Raw genomic sequence first — 21124 nt, 5'->3', positions numbered from 1 at the left:
GCAGGAGTGATTGGAAGCTCTGTCCCACCGCGGGCCACTGGGCCTTTTCTGTCGGTGGTCACCTGGCAGGGGCGGGGGATGGGGGGTGGCTCTGCCCCTCAGCAGGCCGCTGGGCCTGCTCTGTGCGTGGTCACAGTTCCCTCTACTTTGGGATTCTTGAACAAAATCAATTTGTAATTATCTATTGTAAGATGGCTGGCTCTGACACAGCTTTCCCTAACAATAAGAAAAAAGGATGGGGTTTAGGGTTTAGTTTGGGTTGAGCAGTAATGGAGTTTCCAAGTATTGACAAGAGGGTCAACTAAAAGGGAAACTAATGGAAGAGGGTAGGCTTTTGTTCTTGTTGTTTTTGTTTTACAGATTTCTAGCCAGGTGTAAAGGGGGAAAGTTCAGGCACATTAGAAATCACCTGGAAAACCAACATATTTATGGAGAGATAAGGGCTGCTAAACCTGGATACATTTACAAGTCTCTTTTCCAGTTTCTCTTTATTATTTACTCTGAGATCATAATTTGATAAAGCAATTCACTTTAATATTTTCAGTATGTTTCAATCCATATCCTCCAGCGAAAACATGCTGAAATTTTTATAAACAATCGCTTTTAAAGAATTTGAATCATAAAAGCTTCCTCTAGATAGAATATGTTTTCTTTTTATACTTCTCTGTAATAACACTAGGTTAAAGGTCACCCTCTCTCCCTGTAGCCCCTGACGTTGCACCCCACTTTTACCACCTTTCACTGCCATAATTGTTTCCTTATTTTTCCAAAAGCAGTTTGTATAAAACATCATAGAAAACTCCATCTATCTTCACTTGTTTGCATGTGATTTTCTCCAGAGGTTTCTAGCTTTTAGAAGAAGAAATACAACATATTCTTATATGTATTTTCAAAATGAAGCAAGGTTATTGGTCAATAATATTCACTCAAAAAAGTGCTTGCTTCTTTGATACAAGAAAGTTCTGGTTCAGAACCTTCTATCCCTTATGGTCAATGTCTCTTGCCAGTGTGGAACAATAATGAAAGACTTTTTGTAGAAGTGATCATCCCCCAAATCAGTCATCATCCTCCTGCTTGGCTCTATGTTGCAGTGAGAGAAAGCACAGAAGTAGGTTACCATGATGCTTGGATTTGTCTCTTGTGGTGGTCGGTAGACCCCTGAAAAATGTTGACTCCACCCTGCCAATGGCATAAAACACAGCTAGCTAGAGGTCTGATCGGCCACTTACTTCCCACTTTCAAGCTTTGGGTAGCTCTTCACGAGGAAGAGAAGGTGCCAGGTAACTGAAGCTTCTTAGGAAGATTCTATTTCCTTTTACTTCATTTTGCAGCTGGTTCAGGGAAGAGCTGGAGGGAATGTGAACCAAATTTTGCAAAGGAACTCTCTCACCAACTTTCAGACTTGGTCAAGACTTTGTGGTCCGGTTTAACACTAAATCAACTGAAAATTGGTTCTCTTTGTTCTAGAAGTAGCTACATGTGAGATATATATGAATGACTAACTTTTGCTTTTTTTTACCTACTATGACTTTTCAACAAAGGTTATCTTACCATGCCCAAACAAACTACCCTATAGGATTTTTCTTTTAAATATTAATTTATTGCATTTATTTATTTATTAACAAGAATATTATTAGTAAGAATATTGAGAAATATATATTGTCCATTTGGCCAATGTACTTACATGGCTAACAAGAATATTTTCACTTATATTTTACTGAAAAATATTAAGACCCCAGCAGAGCTTGGTAGAAACCTCGCTAAATAGCAATACATATGAGAACAGACCAGTTCTTTATATTTATCATAAAGTGTCTTTAAAAGTATCAGGCATTTCATATAACCAGGAAGGAAGAGATAAATAGAAAAGGAATGGAGGAATTTAGTGGTGGTGCATGCCTGTAATCCCAGCAGCTCAGGAAGCTGAGGCAGGAGGGTCTAAAGTTCAAATCCGGCCTCAGCATCTGAGCAAGGGCCTGTCTCAAAAAACAAAAACAAAAATAAAACAAAAACATTTAAAAAGGGATGGGGAGGTGACCTCAGTTGTTAAGTGTCCTGGGTTCAATTCCTGGTATGGGGAGGTATGAGAGGGGACAGCCTAATTCCCTTATTTTCTTTTACCTTTTATTCCTCATATTAAGTTCAGACCATAGTATCTGAACTTATTTGTACATGTTTATGAAGGAATCAAAATAAAATAAAGCATCCATCTGAGGGATGATGACACTATCATTTAGGAGGAGTTGTACCTATTTTACGTCTTTAAGAGATAAGAAATTAAGAACAACACAGAAATCATCTTAAAAATATTTGACAAGCTGACCTAAAAAAAGGAGATAATGACTTACTCTGTGTTGATCCAGGCAGAAAAGTGGATCAATAATTGGAAGTTACCAAGTAACAGATTATATTGTAAGACAAAGATAAGTCTTATTAAACCTGTGACTGTCTAACCAAGGGATGGGTTGATATGCAAAATAACGACTCCCTGTCCATGGACATGTGCACGTAAAGGTTAGCTGACAGTCTGTCAGGAATGCTGTGTGAAGAACTCCAACCTTGGTTGGCAGGGTCACTAGGTAATCTCTAAAGTCTTTTCTAAATGCTGCAATCTTAAGACACCATTAGCATGAAAAGTTACAAGTGCACAGAAATGGAAGGAGTTTGAAAATTGTCTTTTAGGAGAATAACAATTAAAGTGTGCATAAATGACACTTTATCATCAACCCATGCCTAAGGAGCCAGTAATCAGTCTGCCATACATGGGGGAAGTTAATGCATCAATTTAAAGTTACTGTTCTTTTCTCAATTTATCTTTCTTTAATGAGATAAGCAAATGTTGGAAATTTTAAAATCAAAACTAAATTTAGTTACTAAGATGGTAGTATAAGATTAAATACATCTTGCAGAAGTCACAGTGATTTGGGTCATTTGAATGAAAGTGCAATTTACAAAGTTTTGCTGCCAAATTCATTTTGTTAAAGGAAAAAAATTTTTCTGAAGCAGCTTTAAACTATTTCCTCAAACACAGAGCTCTAACCTTGGTCTAGTAATTCCATAATTCCATATAAATTCTTGCTATCACTCAGAGAAGCACATCATCTCATAGGGAATCAGGTCAGACTCAGGAAGAGAACCTACTATGGTGTCCAGGACAACTGTTTTGGACCACCCTCCTGCCACTGCATCAGGAGCCGCATTGAGCCTCTTTCAGTTAGGTTCAAGGTGCAGAGTCTTCAATTGAAAAGCCAAGAAGAGCGACTATGTATTTAAGAACACTATCTAGATTAAAAAAGAAGTACTCTATTGGGTGAATACATTCCTTAAGGCAAGATATTGTGAAGCTATGGAATGAAAGATATCTACTTTCCTTTCCAACACTGATTCAACAAGAAGAAACATTTGTAGACGTCTGGGGCATATTCTGACAGAGAAGGACATAAACATTAACTACACTTGCTGAGGTTCCTCATCAAAGTTTCTTTCCAGGTGCTGAAATACTGTATGTCAACTTTAGGCATCTTGGTACCAATGAGGACATAAAGCCCACAAGATGAGGAGGCTGCTGCTGAAGGTTTCTTTTTATATAAGTAAAAATACTGCTTTAACAGTTTTTTGTTTTTTTTTTTTTTTTAGCAGGGATATGACAAGGACATAAGAATTCACCGGCATTTTTCACAGAGGAGGAATCAGCATTTATGAAGAGTGCAGACTACCCTCCTTTAGCAATATTTTCTTTTAGTTGCTGGAGAGATATTTACCCCAGATTATCTGCTCAGGCACAAGACGTGGCTCTGTGGAAATCCCTACCATCCCCGATGGCCGCAGGTCCCAGCCATGAAAGCCACAGGAAGTTCACACAGGTTTCACCTTATCAAACCCCAAACGAATTAGAGAGTGGCTTTTCCTCCTACTCCCAGATTCTTCTAAGATAGTTTTATTTTATACTTTTCTTGACGATGATAAATTCTGCTCTGATTACTTACCAAACTTCAGTAGAAACTTAGCGGAGTTCAGCAACAGATGGCAAAAGTAGCATTTTAACATTTAGTTGGAAACAGGAATATTCAAAAGGAAACTACTAACTTTCAAATTGAGCTCAACATTTTAAAATTACACACACACACACACACACACACGTATAGATACTTCACTAGCCTAATATGTCATCCTCCAAAACTTTTTAAGGCTTTAAAAAAATGGAATATTTTTAATTCTCCTTCCATCTCAGCACAAGTATCCAGGTTATTAGTGTGTCTTCTTTAGATATTCCAGTGATGTAGGCAAAGGTAGCAAAATAAACACCACATTACCATAAAACTATATAAAGCAGACTGAAAGAAACCACAATGTGCACATGCCACGAATAGAAGTGAAATACAGAGTTTCCTTTTTTCATTATGGTCTGAAACCATAACATCTACAACCGAAAGCTTAAAGGACTTTAAGGATTGTATGAGGGGGCATTATAACTGAGTATATAAATATCAAAATTCATCATTTTCTAAAAATAGAAGTATTTACTTCATCCAAAGACCTATGATTTAGAATTAATTTCTTATTAGGTCCCATATACTATATGAATTCAGCTTTCAAGGCTCAGTTCTCCCTACAAGGTTGTGGTAAGGCAGCTATGAGAAACTGGATCATCTTTGCTTCTTCCTTACATTTCATAGCTTTTATTTATCATTAAATTTATAAAAGAAAATGAGATCAGTTCTCTGTTGAGGAACCACACAACTTATCAGCAACTTTAAAGTTCCTAATATGCATATAAATTATGTGAATGTAGTCAAACTGGAGAGGAAACTAGATTATAACTTGCCAAATATGTTGGCATTTGGACAGTCCAAAGTTTCTCATATGGTCAAGCAGGTTTGGACTTTATGATTATGCAAGATTTAATCAAGTGCACAGGGTATCTATGCAAGGTGTAGGGGTTTTTTTATTTTCTGGGAAAGATGTTTTCACTTGTTTTAATATTGACGAGAGATGCTAGGAGTTTTTGATGTATGAATCTATTTCAGAAAGAGCTGCTAGAAAACCAGTTCATTCTTACACAGAGGAAGTCACTCTCCCCCTCTTTTTCAGGCAAAAATAATATCTTGACAGCTCTAACATGCCCTTTACTTTTTTGTTTTTGTTTCTTTAAGAGAAAAAAAATCTATGATAAAATCAAATATAATTCTGTGTTCTAAAAATTCTGTGAATTTATATCATAAAATTAAATTATGGAATTGAAACTGAACAAAAGATGATATCTATTGTATTTCTGTTTTTAAGAGCAAAGGAGCAGTCAAGGTGATTTGTAAATTCTAAAGCATGTAAAATATAATGGCCTTATTTTCTCAAATAGTTGGGAAGACACATCATTTTTGAAAACACATAAATTCAGGTGTAAAAGGCAAGATTTTTTCACAGTTTGAAAAATATGTTAGCATTATTCAACTTGGATTGAAGAGTGCTAAAACTAGATTTAGAAAGATCCTTGAGCAAAGGATATGGTGAACGCATTGTGCAATTTTATTGTTATTTAAGGATTTACACTCTGCCTTTTTCTAAAAAAAAAAAATAAGGCAGTTTAAGTGGATACATCAAATTCAGCAAGATTTCAGGAATGAATAGTGAGAACGAAATAGTGAATGCAAGGGTGATGCCATAAAATAGAACTAGGAATAATCTCGTGTGTGTGTGTGTGTGTGTGTGTGTAATATATATATATTTAAAGAACCCATTAAATAATCAATATATTTGAAGGAGGGGGATCACAAAATTGGCTCTGAGCTTTTTAGTAGGGTCTACAAAGGAGGAACCACAAAATTAAAGCACACATGGACACACACAATTATAGACAACCCGCCCCACATGCTTGCACACCCATGCTGCAAAGGATTATAAATACACCTAATGTCAATGATTGCCTTAGAAATAGAAATGGAAATGATTGTGAAGAATACCCAGAAAGACGGAAATTCATAAGTTACCTCATACTTGACAAAGGTACCCAGAACATGTTAGAGAAAAGATAACCTCTTTAACAAATGGTGCTGGGAAAACTAGAAATCCATATGTAGTAGAATGAAATTTAACCCCTATCTCTCACCCTGCACCAACTCAACTCAGAGTGGATCAAGGACTTATGTATTAGAGCAGAGACCCTGCACCCACTAGAAGAAAATGTAGACCCAACACTCCTAACACGTCTGTTAGCTTAGGAACCAACTTCCTCAACAAGACTCCTAAAGTGCAAGAAGTAAAATCAAGAATCATTACCTAACTAGAAAGGTTCTTCTCAGCAAAGGAAACGATCAAGAGTATGAAGAGAGACTACAGAATGAGAAAAAAAACTTTGCCACCTGTATCTCAGACAGGGCATTGATATCCAGGATGTACATAAAAAACTCAAAAAACTTAACACCAAAAAAAAACATATAGTTCAATCAATAAATGGGCAAAGGAACTGAACTGGCACTTCAGAGAAAAAGAAATACCAATGGTCAATAAATACATGAAAACATGTTCAACATCCCTATCAATTAGAGAAATAAAAATTAAAACCACCCTGAGATTTCATCTCACTCTAGTCAGAGTGGCAATTATCAAGCATACAAGTAACAATAAATGTTGGTGTGGATATGGGGAAAAAGTACACTCATATATTGTTGGTGGGATTGTGAATTAGCACAACCACTCTGGAAAGCAGTATGAAAGATTCTTAAAAAAAAACTAGGAATGGAACCACCATCTGACCCAGTTACACACTCTGAGGTAACTCCCAAGAAGTTAAAATCAGCATTCTACAGTGACACAGCCATATTGGCATTTATAACAGCTCAATTCACAATAGCTAAGCTATGGAACCAACCTAGATGCCCTTCAACAGATGAACAGATAAAGAAATTGTGGTATATATACACAATAGAATATTATACAGTTTTAAAGAAGAATGACTTTATGACATTTGTTGGTAAATGGATGGATCTGGGACTATAATGCTTAGTAAAATAAGCCAATTCCCAAAAGCCAAAGGTCGAAGGTTCTCTCTGATATATAGATGGTAACCCACAACAAGGCGGGGTGGTGGTTGGTGGGAATAGAAGTTCAGTGGATTAGATAAAAGGAAAGTGAAGGGAAGGGAGTGGGGATAGAAATAGGAAAGACAGTGGGATGACTAGGACAACACTTTCCTGTGTACATATATGAATACGCCACATTGATTCTTAACATCTTGTGCATCCACAAGATTGAATTCTAACTAGAATATGATATATGCCACGCTTATACAATATATCAATTTATCATGACAGTAGATTCTACTGTCATGTATAACTGAAAAGAACAAATAAAAAAAGAAGTTATTCAAAAAAGACCACAGATTGCATGATTCTATTTATATTAAATGTCCAGAATAGTCACAAATAGTGACACATGGAGACACTGATGATGGTATGGGGCTTCTTTCTGGGGTGAAGAATAGCTACTGAAATTATTGTGATGATGTTTGCACAACTCTGTGTATCAGTAAAAACTACTGAATGAAAATTAAATTTTGTGCTCAAGTAAAGGTCCATGAATAATATCTCAACAAGGTATTAAAATGTAACAATATCCTTACACTAGACTGGCAGTTATCAAACTTAAGTAGGTGTCAGAGTTACCTGGAGAGCTCATTCAACCACTGATCCCTGGATCCAAGTCCAGGAGTTTCCAGGTCTGGGGGAGGCCCTGAGAATGAGTTTTTCCAATGAGCTCCTAGGGACACAATAGCTGCTGGGCCAGAGGCCAGTCTTTAAGAACTAATGCCACAGGTGGTATGAATGAGAAGAGGACTGTTCCTTTTAGTTTTCTTAGTACAATTTGAGGACATCACACATATTTACAGTTTAACAAAAACTTCTCTACAGGAAGCCAAGATGACAAAGAAGCAATGATAGCAAAACCCACACTTTCCACACAGCATCCATCAGTGGGAGCCACAGCAGCACTGACTGGGTACCAATCCTTACTGATTCAAGTACTGAATTAGATGCTTTTTAATTTTTTTTGAGCTGTAGATGGACAGGATACCTTCATTTATTTATTTTTATGTGGTGCTGAGAATTGGACCCAGTGCCTCACACATCCTTAGTGAGCACACTACCGTGAGCCAGACACCCAGCCCATCAATGGATTTCTTTTTGCTCTCACAACAACCTTATGAGGATGCTGGATGCCAAGATGAGCATGTCGATGAAAGTGTACCACAGTGATAGTTACTTCATCACACACTTCTGAGACCCAGTTACTGTATACACATATCTACAAGTATTCATAGTCATATAAATATTTATAGTTATATAACTATAAATATTTATATATATATATACTTTTATTTTTATAAAAAAATAAATAACCTCAGGGCTTTTAGAATTTTCTTTAGACTTTTAAAAAGTAGAAAACAGGGGCAATTTAACTCCAAAATCCTTCCTAACCACTGCCCTGTGTTTAATTCATATGCCATCCTGAGGCACCTGCTCTCTGCAGAGCTGACTTAATGATTAGATTTTAAGAATACTCAATGCAGTGATCCCCCCAAAACATTGCTGTGATACTTGAGAATATCACATGTGATTTGTTACAGCTAATAAGCTACCAATTTTGCAAATAACATGCTTTATAAATAACATTCTTGATCACCATAATGATGTCATTCACACTCACATGAATTCTGATATGTTCACTGAGCGGAAAAGAATGGGGTGTAATTGTGCATGACACATTTTTTTTTTGTCTGTAGGGCTTTGGGCAGTTATCTTTTGGGCATAATTGTATTATGTTGGGCATCTGAACTCCTTTGTCATCTGTGATCTTCTCATCAGGGTGACTTGCCATAGCTTGGTTGCTTTTCCGTAAACACTTGCTTTCAAGCACAGCTTTAATTAGACCCTGGCCTGCAAAGACTCCCAGCACTATGACCAAAATTCAGCTTAGAAGGAGGGATAAAGCACTTCTGTTACAGTGTTCATCAGAGCAAACTAAGCATCCTGATGGAAAGCAAGCACTCTTAGAAAGTAATTGATGATATATGAATGTATCAGTCCTGGCTTTATTTTCAAGTGAGGACAAAGGTAATGGGCACATTAGTGTATCAATTCATGGACATCATTGCTTAGGACAAGGCTAAAATAAATAATTGTTCAGGTGGTGCTTATGGAAAAAAAAAAATCATTCCATGGTTAAATGGGGATGGGGACTCACATCCTTGATTCTCCTGTCTCAGTCCACTAGGGGGCAAAATGGACCCTCTAGGTTTTGGTGTAACTGCTCTATTTCATAGAACATTCAGGCCTGGGCTGCCTTCACGTCTAGCTTTCTTAATGAGAGTCAGCCCTTTCCAAAATGAGTCCCTGATGCACCTCACTTTCCAAGTGCAAAGGCATCAATCATCTCCCTAATTGACCAGGGGTTTTATTTGTATCTCTGCTGGAAGTTTCCTTCCCTTGTCTAAAGTGGAGCTCTGTCCTCTCCCTGCTAAAGATCTTCCCATCTGTCACAGGCTCCTGTCAAAACACTGTGCATTTCTTAATCCAAACCCAAGGGAACTCTTGTCCTGTTCCACTGTGCTTTCATTTAAAAAACAAAACAAATAAAAAATATTTTTTTTAAAACTGCCATTTCTGTAACCTTCTTCTAGAACTTGACTTAAACACAATAGGCCAGAGGTTTATAAATTCTTTTTCAACCTACAATTATAAACAAAATCCTCATATCGGAAACAAAAACGAGACACCGGAATTAGAAATAAGAATGGACAAACAATGTTCAAACACATGTTCACTCTCACATTTCCGGGAAAATATAAATTTAAAAGGAATGTGAAGTTTCACCCATCACTCTTACTGGACTGGCAGCACATGAGCATGGCTTATGAACTACGAACTAGTAGAGCTATTTTGAAGAGCAATTTGGCAGCACCTAGTAAAACTGAAGATATAAATACATTACCACTTATTCTATTAATGGGGTTTATATTGAAGAAATTCTCATAATTGTATTCATGGATATATATATGAAGATGCCTATTCCATTACTGTTTATAGTAGCAAAATATCACATACAATCTAAAATTCAATATGTGAATGTACAAATTATTATCTATTTATATGAGGGAATCCTACACAGTTATTAAATGGGAAATCCTAGATCTTACCTATACACATAATCTCAAAAAAACATCAGGTAAAGAAAAGTTGTTCAATATGACACACATTATGGTGCCTTTATGTAAACAAAAATACTGGAAAAATGTGATGACGATTAACCACCATTCATAGCCTGAACCACATGAATAATCTCAAGGCAGCATAGCATTTGGCAGAAGCCTGGCCATTATTGGCTGCTTTTAGCCAGAAACAGGAGAAAAGAGGAACAAAGCAGAAAAGTTTAGAATACTTGCAGTTTGACTGGAGAAAGGAATGTGTTTAAAAGTCTTAGAAAGAAAGGCACAGTTGCTAAAAAGTTTACCACATTAAAAAGAATGCAAGTACTTTGAACCAGGAAGATATGAAAGATTTCTGAATGGCATCTCAGGAATAAGTAGAGCCCCTAATATGAGAAGCTATGTGTAAAAGTGCAAACTCCTTTCAAAGACTTTCTTTTGAGAAGACACCCCTGGGATGCCCTGCTCCCATAAGGCCTCCTAAGGAAATGTTTCCCTGGGATTCATTTCCTGTTTTTAGCCATCAAGGCAACCGGAGGTGCCATAGCTATGGTTCTAGTGGACCATAGTGCAGTTCCTGGTGTAGACGTTGGCCTCATCTACATCAGAGGCCTCAGTGCATCACTGACAGGGTGATACACGAAGCTAGAATTAGTGAAGTTGAAGCTGCAATGGAAATCCGAAGTAGTTAGATTCTAGGGATATGAATTTTCTGCTGAGGAAAGCTGTAGGCAATGGGTACAGCCAGCCCAGGAGTGTGGCCATGTGGACCACAGCCAGCAATCCTACAGTGGTGGGCTTCCCAATCCCTTTGGAACATATATCATGCCACTGTGTATACTGGATGCTGAATGCAGAGCTACAGGACTTAATGTTTACCCTGATAGATTTCATTCTAGCTTTGCTTCAATTCCTTCTTATTATTTCCATGTTCCTCCCTTTTGGAATGGGACTGCTTATCCAGGGCCATTATATATTGGAAGTATGCAATTTTCTTTTTGATTTTTATAGAGGTTCACAGTTTCGGTTTGTTTTGAATCTCAGAGGAGATTGGCCTTGGACTTTTGAGTAACAATTGAGCTGCTAAGATTTGTGAAACTCTTGGAGATATGGTAAATGCATTTGCATTATGAAATGGCCATGAACCTTTGCAGGTTGGAGACAGGATGGAGGAGTGTTAAAGGCTTTGTTGCCAGCCTGTGACACTATTGGGGTTGGCAGACCTTTAGAAAATAGGGCCTAGTGAAAGGAAGTTAGGCATTGAGTGCATGCTCTTCAAAGGAATATTGGGACCCTGATACCTTCTGGTCTCTCTCTTTGTTTCCTGGCAATGCAGAGGTGAACATCTTTGCTCTACCATGTTTCCTCCATGATATACTACACTGCTCCAGGTCCAAAGCTAAAAATGGAACCAACTTACAATGGACTGAAACCTCTGAAACCATGAGCTAATATAAACCTTTCCTATTTTCATTAATTGTGTCAGTTATTTCGTTGCAGCAGTGAAAAGCTAACTAATACAGCATGGTGCTCTGCCATAGTAGATACTCAAAAAAATGCTTATTTTTGACTATGAAAATAACTGATGTATTTGGTTAATGCTCAGTAGCCAAGTTCACCTCTCAAGGTGGGGCTCCTGGTACATTATTTATAGAAGATCCTAATTTGTCAATAAAATCTATGGACAGTCAAGCATTGACCATACAAAAGTTTCACTATCTGAGTGCTGAGGAGCTTCTTTCTGAAAACAGATGAGCAGGAACCCCTATTTCATGCTTAGCTGTTTCTAGAATCCTTTATTAGAAGGGTTCTAGCAAGATTTCTAAATCTTCTAACCTATAAGCCCTGGGAAATAATTCAAGCCATTTTGGGGGAAAAAAAGCTGGAGATTTTTCTTGAAGACCAAGCAAAGTCCCTAATTTTAGGAAGATAGAGAAACATGGAATAGGAAATGAGAAGCAGGTTAGAGACTGGCAGATGTTGACATTCACTGGGTAAAGAGACTTTAAATAAGTGACCTTATTTAATAGAATACACACAGCGGGGAGAGTGTGTATTATCACTTGTTTACAAGCCTCAGGAAACCGAGGCCTGGGATGAACTTGTTCAAAGCAGTGAAGAGTAATTAAAGGTAGAATAAGGATTTTAGGTTTTGAATTTTAAATTCTGTTGGTGTGGCAGAAGTTGTTTGTTTATCTCAATTAAATCCACATATATGATTCAGCTTATTTAAATTAATTTAAAAACAGATAGAGCCTTGGTTAATGGTTTTAAAAATTAAAAGAAGTGATTTTCTTGGGAAGGTTTGTGGAGATCTGGTGGCTGATGGCTCCACAGTCCAGTGTCTCAAGTCACCAGTAAAAGAAAGCAAACACTGTATGCAGATTAACAAAAGAAAGAGACTTGGAAACCACTACTTTTTAAAACAAGGTAATATGATAATGTATTTTGTCACACAAAAATGATTTTTGGATTCCCTAAAATTAGCACACGTATTTTTGTTCAGGAAGCTGAAAGTTCTTCAAAGATCATTCTTTGATATCTCCAGTAAAATAAATTATCTTTTGGTGATTTACCTGCAAATATCTTATTAAAAGATACTCGCTCCAACATGATTTGCAAGGAAGTGTATTCTTTTCCCTAATTTCAGCTAAGCTAAAGCATCTTAAGTGGGGTCAGGTTTTGCATAATCATTAGCAAGGATGAAGGTGAGTCCATTTGGAATGATTCCTGTTATTTCATACAGATAAGGTCTGAAGCAGGAAGCAAGCACGATGAGATTCTCAAGGGAGTAGGTAATAGCAACAGTGGGAAAACTGTCCCTTGTTGTGCTATTCTCCACCAATACATCCCTTTGTATGAGTCGATAAATAGCTACAAACTTCAATTACTGTGTCTGCTGTGCTTATGACTCTCTTTATATTTGAAAGAAGAGAGAACTCTTATAAAACTCTTCTCAAACTAGTGCAATCAAGAAAAGTTAAGAAAAATAAGCTAAAAGTGGAAACAGGGCTAAGAATGAAAAAAAAAAAAGCTTTTTATTTCAGCCAAATGTGAACTACACTATTCAAAAAACTAACTCTGCAAGGGAATAAGCGATCATAAGCACAATGTTATTGGCATCAATTGGTTAAGTGTCACTTACTTATGAAGCAAAGCATTTCATAAATTATTATCCTCCAATATAAATCTCAGGTGCAACATGTTGCAAATATGACATGCAATGAGATAATAGAATTTAACAAGGCCGATGAGTCATTAGTCTCTTTCTTTTGAAGTAAATACTTACTAAAAAAGAATAATTAGAACCCTGTATCTTAAAGGTGATAAGTAGGCTGTGTACTGAAACTTATCCTGATCCATCTTGCTAATGGCAGATCAATTATCTTCATCTTAAGGAGTAATAAGGAAATACAAGTTGACAGAGCAATGTAGCATTAGACACATAAAATACAGACAACTAAGCAATATGATGTCACATGTTACATTGTATCAATGCAAAATCTCAGAGCTCCTGTTAAAAGAAAGACCCATGCAATGCCATTTTAAAAAATTTTACTTTAGAGTGACAATTACATTTCCCAACACAATTAATTTTGGCTAAGGCATGATGATTTTTAATCCAGCCACACTTGTTGTATTTTTATAAGTCCAATTCTTATTTTCTATTTATCAAATATAAGTATCAAAGATGGTACTAAAATTTTGTTTTGAAAAAGCATTGCAGAAAGAAGCCTCTTAGCAATCAAAGGAGATGTCATAGCTAAAAACTGAGTGTTGATACTGCATTCAACTATTCTTCAAATAAAATTAAAAAACCATAAAATGATCAAAAAAAGTGCCTTGCCAATTATTTTTTTTCCCACCACTTTGCAACGTTTTGCTGTAATTAATCAAGAAAAACATTTGGCCATACACTTACATTTTAAAACTCAAGGAAAGGACAGAAATGACAGGTTTCCAGTGTTATAAAGGAATTAACATAGGTGGCTAATTTAAATTAAAATCGGTTTAAAGAAGGCCCACCATTATCTTTCAGATTTTCAATGTCTCCCGAGATCTGCTGTGTTCAGAGATGGGGCTCTCGAAAGTGACTGGATCATGAAGGCTCTGACTTCATTGTGGATTAACCTATTCATGACGGGATGTACTGTGGGGAGGCCAGAACTAGTTGTAGGAAGTAGGTCACTTCCGAGTTCTATCAGACAATGGTGGAAACCAGCTATTTCACTGTTCTTGGAACCTAACTGGGTTTCAAGTGGAGAGCCGCGGCGGGGGTGGCGGGGACACCCACCTGCATTATCAGAGAATTAGTGCTCCTGAAGGCAAACTGCCAACAGCCAATCTCACAGCTACCCTGAGACTAAAGCTCTAATGGTGCCACTCCTTAGACCAGTCTGACCAGCCAGAAAGTCAATATGGAAACTGTGGAAAGAAAAGAGCCACATAGGGCCTGGATAAGCTTCCACATATTCCTGGTGGGCCAGGATGACCTAACAGGGCTTAGCACAAATAAAAGGCAAGGCAGGCTTGAGAACTCCGGAACATCCGGTGTACTTCCAACTCACCAGCAGAAACACCAGCAGAGGGTAGGAGCATTACTGCACTGAGCTGTTTGAATTCAGCTTGTGACCAATCATTCACCAAGCTACCCTGATACAGGGGTGGCCCTGGGAAACATGGCTCCAATATCAAAGTAAGAACTGAATCACACTCTCAGGACATAATCAAAAAGATAATTTTTTTAAAAATGAGAAAGTTCCTATAAAATGGTTCTGAAAAGCAGAGAGCAGCAGAGTAAATTCCTATGTAGACATTTCTTAATTCATTCAATTATTGTTTATATTTATTTTGCTCTAGACCAGATACAGTTCTCAGTGTCTATATATAATGGAGAACATAATAGATAAGGTTGAAATTATAGAGTTTTTATCCTAGAGCTATAGAATTGGCTCTTCGAGGTCTTAAGATTTGGGGAGAACACTTTGGTTTTGCACAGCCTTGAATTTTTATAAGTAAAAGTTTTACATGTGACTTCTGTTTTAACTAACAGGTTTGCAGTAGTTAAATATATTATCAAATCATTTCAAGTGATACTATTTCATTTTATTTGGTACAAAGAAAGTAACCTTGATCTATAACTAGGAGACCTGTGTTCCAGTGCTGGCTCAAATATTTTGGGCTTGAGTAGTCTCTGCCCAGACACTCTAGAACTCAGTTTCATCATTTATAAGACAAAACATCTAAGGTGACTCCTTGAGCTCAAATTCCATGATTACTTGTAAGAGCATAAAATAACACACATTAACATAAAAAAGTATTTATACAAAACCTGCCCAGGCTTAATGAATGCAATCCTTCCATAATTTGCACAGCATTTGCAAACACAAGCATATTTTAAAGTGCTATTTAAAGATCTGTTTTTCTTAGACAAGTAAAAGAAACACTGCATTTGAAACCTTATTTACAAGTGTTGCCAGAACACTCTATTATATGGTACTGGAGTTAAACCTATATCATAATGTATTCACAAGTATAAAACTACAAAGTTCCTAATTATCTAGATTGTATTGTCCTTGGAGGATGAGAATGTTAACATTATGAACTTTGATATTTATTTTTATTAATAAATATTAATTTACTGGGTCAAACATTGTTCTCATCACTTTTCAGAGAGCAGTTCATGTTATCAAGATTACTTTACAGATAAGGAAACTGAGATACTAAGAGGCCAATTAAGTTGCTAAGGCACTAAGTGGTGATATGTTATTCACTGGTTAGTAAGTGGCCAATAGCCTGTATTCAAACTCAGGTAAGCTAGCTCCAAGTCTCAGACAACAACCTACCTCATAGGTTAATAATCTCTGGTTGTTATGTTGCCAGAGATTATTAACCTATGAATACGTATTTTAAGTGAGAATACCCAAAGAGAGAAATGTAGACAGTTATTAACAAACATTTTCTATTTTCTTGAAATACACACACATACACACACACACAGATTCTCACACTCTAGGTAACCCTTAAATATACAAGACTGAAAGGTCAATTTGTCAGCTTTGAAATTTAGCAAAAAAAAGAAGAAGAAAAAGAAAAAAATAATATTACCAGAGTAGTGGGGATATGGAATTTAAGAGTGTTTGTCATTTTAAATTAAATTTCTAGCACCTTACCTTTTCTTAACAATTCAAAAACATACCTCCGAAAATGTTATGTCATGATCAAATGTGTTGTATAAATAAAGTTGATTCTAAATAGCAGTACACAATACCAAAATATTTAATTTTTTTAGTTTTATGTGCATGCTAGATATGTCCTTTATCTTCCTTTCTAATGTAAGGACCTTTCCTTCTATTCTCTCCAGCTTAAGTCAGCAGATAATGATTTCTCCCTCCAAATAATTTGTTAGTCAAATCCCTTTGGTGCCATGGTGTCCCCGGCCTACCTAATCACCTGCTCTTCATCTCCCTGCCAAGTACCTTTGTTCCATCCACAGTAACATTTGTATTCTTCCCTTGTACTGAAGATTTAATACTAGGATATAGAATTTTCCCTGTTAGTGCTGAGAGATTATTTTTGAAGGAGTTTTTTTAATTCTAGCATGTTTTATATGGCTGAGATGTTCATGTCAGGCCTCTCAAACATCATTACACATTTATCAGAAAGTTATGCTGGAACTCCACACAACAATGAAAATGCTAGGAGACATGCCATGCTGCAAACTCGAGGACTTGAGGACTCTCTCATTAGTGGGAAAACACACAGGCAGAGAAGAGCACAGGCACGCATCTGTGTCCCTGCTGCAAGGCACAGCAGTCAGAGGGCAGCGGAGAGGCTAAGAGCATGCAGATAAGAAGCCGCCTGTCCAGCGCTACAGGACACTCCTCTCTGGGAGCACGGGCCTGCCCCATGTCTTCTAAAGAGCTTCTGAGCTGGTCTTTGTGGCAGGGACGATTTTACTTAACTTTTAAATTAACGTTGTGTCCTCGATGATAGACACTGTGAATGAGGTACTTTTGCCTTCGCATTATGGCTCAGAGTTTAGATTTAATTACTGTGGAAATGAATCAAGACACATGACTCGGGGTATAGCATTTTAAATGCTGGCTGACTAACAATATTAATTCTGTGCTTTAAAGCATCAGTGTTATTCCATATTTAGGATGAGTGATGTGAAAACCACTCCAGATCTTTAAGAAGGGTACTGACTCAGAGACCTTGCAGGCATTGGGTGCAAGACCTTGCAGGCATTGGGAAGATGTCCTACTAGTCTCAATTCAGGAAGTTTTATTTATTTATTTTTTAAATTGAGTTAGTTTTATTTTGTGCATATTCATGGCCACATAGACATCAAGAAAATGGGCCCCTCAAAGTGTTATGTATGAAATGTTCAAAACCCTTTATACTGAGCCAATGAACTAATGAAACAGTCCCCATGCATATGTTGGACTGCAGGCATGGCCACATTTCTTTTTATTGCTTGAAATGAGTAAGAGGAATACTTAAAATGGTCTCATGCCATGAGCTAAAAATCATGGGAATATAGGGGAGTTACTTAACATCGTTCTCTAATGAGATAAATGTTTTAAAAATAAAAAACTCAACAAACAAACAAAAGCTTAAAATGACCTTAAAATTAAAAAAAAGACCTTAAAACATGGGGGATACCTTCTCATGCAGTCCAGAGCACGGATGAAGAAGTCCTTGTGCAGCTGGTGCTCATCCCTCAAGATGGAGCACTGCTCCAGCGTCACTGACATTGACGTCCTGTCTTTGGCACTCTTGCAGCAGGTGAAACGAATACCATTTAGCTTGCGACAAATCTGTGGCACATGTGAAAAGAGTTTATTGTTCATGTGTGCATTATCTTAGCATTGACCCCTCTAAACACTGCCAGCCTGGGCTCACCAATTACCAGTGACTTTGGGTTTAGACTGATTAGTGAAATGGGTACAGTGTGCCTTATGAAAGGCAAAATGATTGCTTTTCATTCCAAAAGCCAGTGGAGCAGATTTAACTTATTTGCTCTTTGCATGTGAGGTATAGAGTTGTTAAAACCAAATGAGATGTAACAGATGCAACAGAGTAGGTGATGGCACCCAACACTGAACCTGATCTGCTACTGCATGAAGATAATCCCAGCCCAGCTGCAACAACCTCATTGAAAATGGAGAACACTTTACTCCATGGATCTGACAGTTGATCAGAGTCTTCACACATTTAAGAAACCTTTGCTAGACTGGTTTTATGCCATGATGTTTGAAAAAGCTTCATGGCCTGAGATGATAGAACCAATTAGAAACATTAAGAATATCAAAAGTGGCTTCCATTTGGTGCACATCTGCTGTGTACCTGTATAACATTATGACATTTCACAGACTTGCTTTTTTAATAAACTTCACATGAAGGTATAATTGTTCTTATCTTCAGATGAAGAAAATGAGATTTAGGCAAATAAATAATTTGGCTACAAGAGAGCTGATCTGAGATGCAAATATAGTTTACCTGAATCCAAGGATCAGGTCTTTAACTTCTGTTATATTCTGATCCCCTCTATAATTCTTTGTTGTTGATGTTGTTGTTATTCTAACAGAGAAGAATCTCTAAGCAGCACATTACCTTACCATTAATAGGTAAATTACTCCATTCCTTTCCTTCTCTCCCATAATGGGCTTTAGATATGAGATACCAATCATTAACCACAGCATCAACAATGCTAATCAATGTCCCTTTAAATTTAATTCAATGTGATATAATAAAGGCCTACTTCATTCTCTGTTGTCAGGGGGTCCTTAAAAGTTGCCTGCTTTGAGAAGAAAATAATACCATTTATACTGAGGGCTTTTACCATCATTTAATTGTCATTGTGATACTTAAACTAGGATTTATAGATCCTATTAATTTAGACCTTCACTACTTTCTATTTCTAAGAAAAGAGACTTGAGATATATGGGAGCTTGATTTCACCATATAATCTTTTTTCACTTAGAAAATTTTAATTCTTTCAAATAAATGGTAGTTCACACTTTTAAAAGCTAAGTACATTCATTCACAGTAATAAAATAGACCTTCGTGGCTACTTTTGAGATATGATTTAAAAAGAGAACTAATATTCTTTATATACCTATCCTAGTTAGGATATTTAGTGTTCTAAATTCAGAGTAAAGTGGAAATAGCAGCAAGCTCATCAGAGTAGAAAAGGGAAGTCTGGATTTCTGTATTTCTACAACCCTTGAACTATATAAGTTTTATTTAGTGCACTTGATGAGTATTTGACTTCATTCAATTCTCATTTTTATTATTTAAATTAAGACAAAATTGAATAGTTTGAGATTTTTCAATTAGAATATAAAACAGTAATACAAGGACTGTTTCATAAAACAAATTTAAAGAAGAGAGGAAAGAGAGAAATAAAAGCTTTTTGAAAAATATCAGAAGATATTCCTATATTTCTTCGTTTTATTTACAAATAGATATTGGAACTGGGGCTTCCACCCACAGAAATGCTACTAACCAGCCATTCAGTTGTACTTTGTACAGAAGCCATATTTGACTAGCATCTACATTTAAGAAAAATAACCTTAGAATCATGTGGAATCTATAGGAAAATGTTTTATATATTCAAATGCAAAAACTGAATATACTGAGAGAAAATATGCATTCACACTTACACGTGTAGCCTTAATTTATCTATTTACATAACTTCCCAATATAAGTATAATGTCTTATTTATGTTCTTAAGTAGCCAGAGGGCCTTGGCAAATGATGAGAGTACCTTAATGCTATCACATTATTAGTAAAATAGGAACAATGACTCTTGACCTACCATTGTGAAATTTTTGGAAGAATTAACAGCTATGGTGGTCTGGATAACTGCAGCCACATGGGGGAAGCTGTTACAGACAGCCTTCCTATAAGGCAGCATGGTGCTAAGGGAGCAGTTTAAATGAGCTTCCTGAAAGCTGGATTTCATACTGTCACCTTCAATGTCTTGCCTGGGACTCTTTAAGATGGCATGCAGCAAACTAGCAGCTTCCTCTGTCTTGCTCTTGGTAAATTATTTTATATAATATCATGGTAAATTATATACTCCTTTTTTCCAAAAGGGAGTGAGTTATATTGGATCATAGTTGAAGCACTTGAAGTGAGGAAAAGACTTTGTAAACGCTAATGATGGAGAATAGAGTGTGCCAGAAGCTCGGTTAGGCTGGACTCCAGGTTATAAGAGCAACACTGCAGCATCTACACACATGGCGGCCCCCGTGGACATCTCCAGTGCATCTTGCTTGATAGAAGGATCATTTCCTAAACACAGGAACTCTAGGTTTCAAGTTTTAACAAAATTCATAAATCTCATATGAATTATGCCTCAAAATTGCCAGAGAAAAGTTTTTTAAAAGTGGACACAATCCCTTCTCTAACTGTTGTAGGAATCTGAAGTGAGAAAATAGGCTGTTCTACCCGAAGGGAACCATTAAGTGAAAAAGAACCATACAGAATATAGTTCACTACCCCAAGAGCAATCAATGATAATAAATTCAATGCCAATATCTAAATTAACAAACACATTTACAAGCTCATTAACTGAGCAATATGTCCAGGAGCCCTACTAAAGCTGTGAGTCAGAGATCTGATAACCACATTCTGTTGAAACCATATGTCTCTAGAGTTCCAGTTCAAAAATCTTCGTTGATATGGATAATCAACATTGCAACCTGTAACACCAACAAAATCACAAGTGCTTCATTTTAATCTCTCGGGTTGATAATAATAGCTAATGAGTAAGATTTTCTCTTGGTGAATGCACTTTCTTTCTACTTATTTTCTAGTCTATTGAAAGAACTAGCAACAGGAGTGACAATGCTTCATCCCCTGGACAGGGACACATAACAGCTGGTAACTAAAAGTCCAGAGTTTGGACCCGGC

At 36.7% G+C, this 21124-nt stretch overlaps 1 protein-coding gene across 6 annotated transcripts in view; it reads right to left on the bottom strand.

The window, feature by feature from the left end:
* Positions 1-21124, bottom strand: part of Inpp4b (inositol polyphosphate-4-phosphatase type II B) — a 799925-nt gene that overhangs the window by 41059 nt on the left and 737742 nt on the right. For all 6 annotated transcript variants that reach the window (XM_046459556.2, XM_046459553.2, XM_046459554.2 and 3 more), the window contains one exon: positions 17867-18021. In XM_046459556.2, coding sequence (XP_046315512.1) covers positions 17867-18021 — 155 coding nt within the window. The remainder of the gene's footprint in view (positions 1-17866; positions 18022-21124) is intronic.

This window comes from Marmota monax, unplaced genomic scaffold (genome assembly GCF_021218885.2).
Source record: "Marmota monax isolate L192 unplaced genomic scaffold, Marmota_monax_Labrador192_F-V1.1 WCK01_AAM20220418_F8-fsc00039, whole genome shotgun sequence".
NCBI lineage: Eukaryota > Metazoa > Chordata > Mammalia > Rodentia > Sciuridae > Marmota > Marmota monax.
The sequence above is the reverse complement of the archived record's forward strand: the minus strand, read 5'-3'. Positions and strand labels throughout refer to the sequence as shown.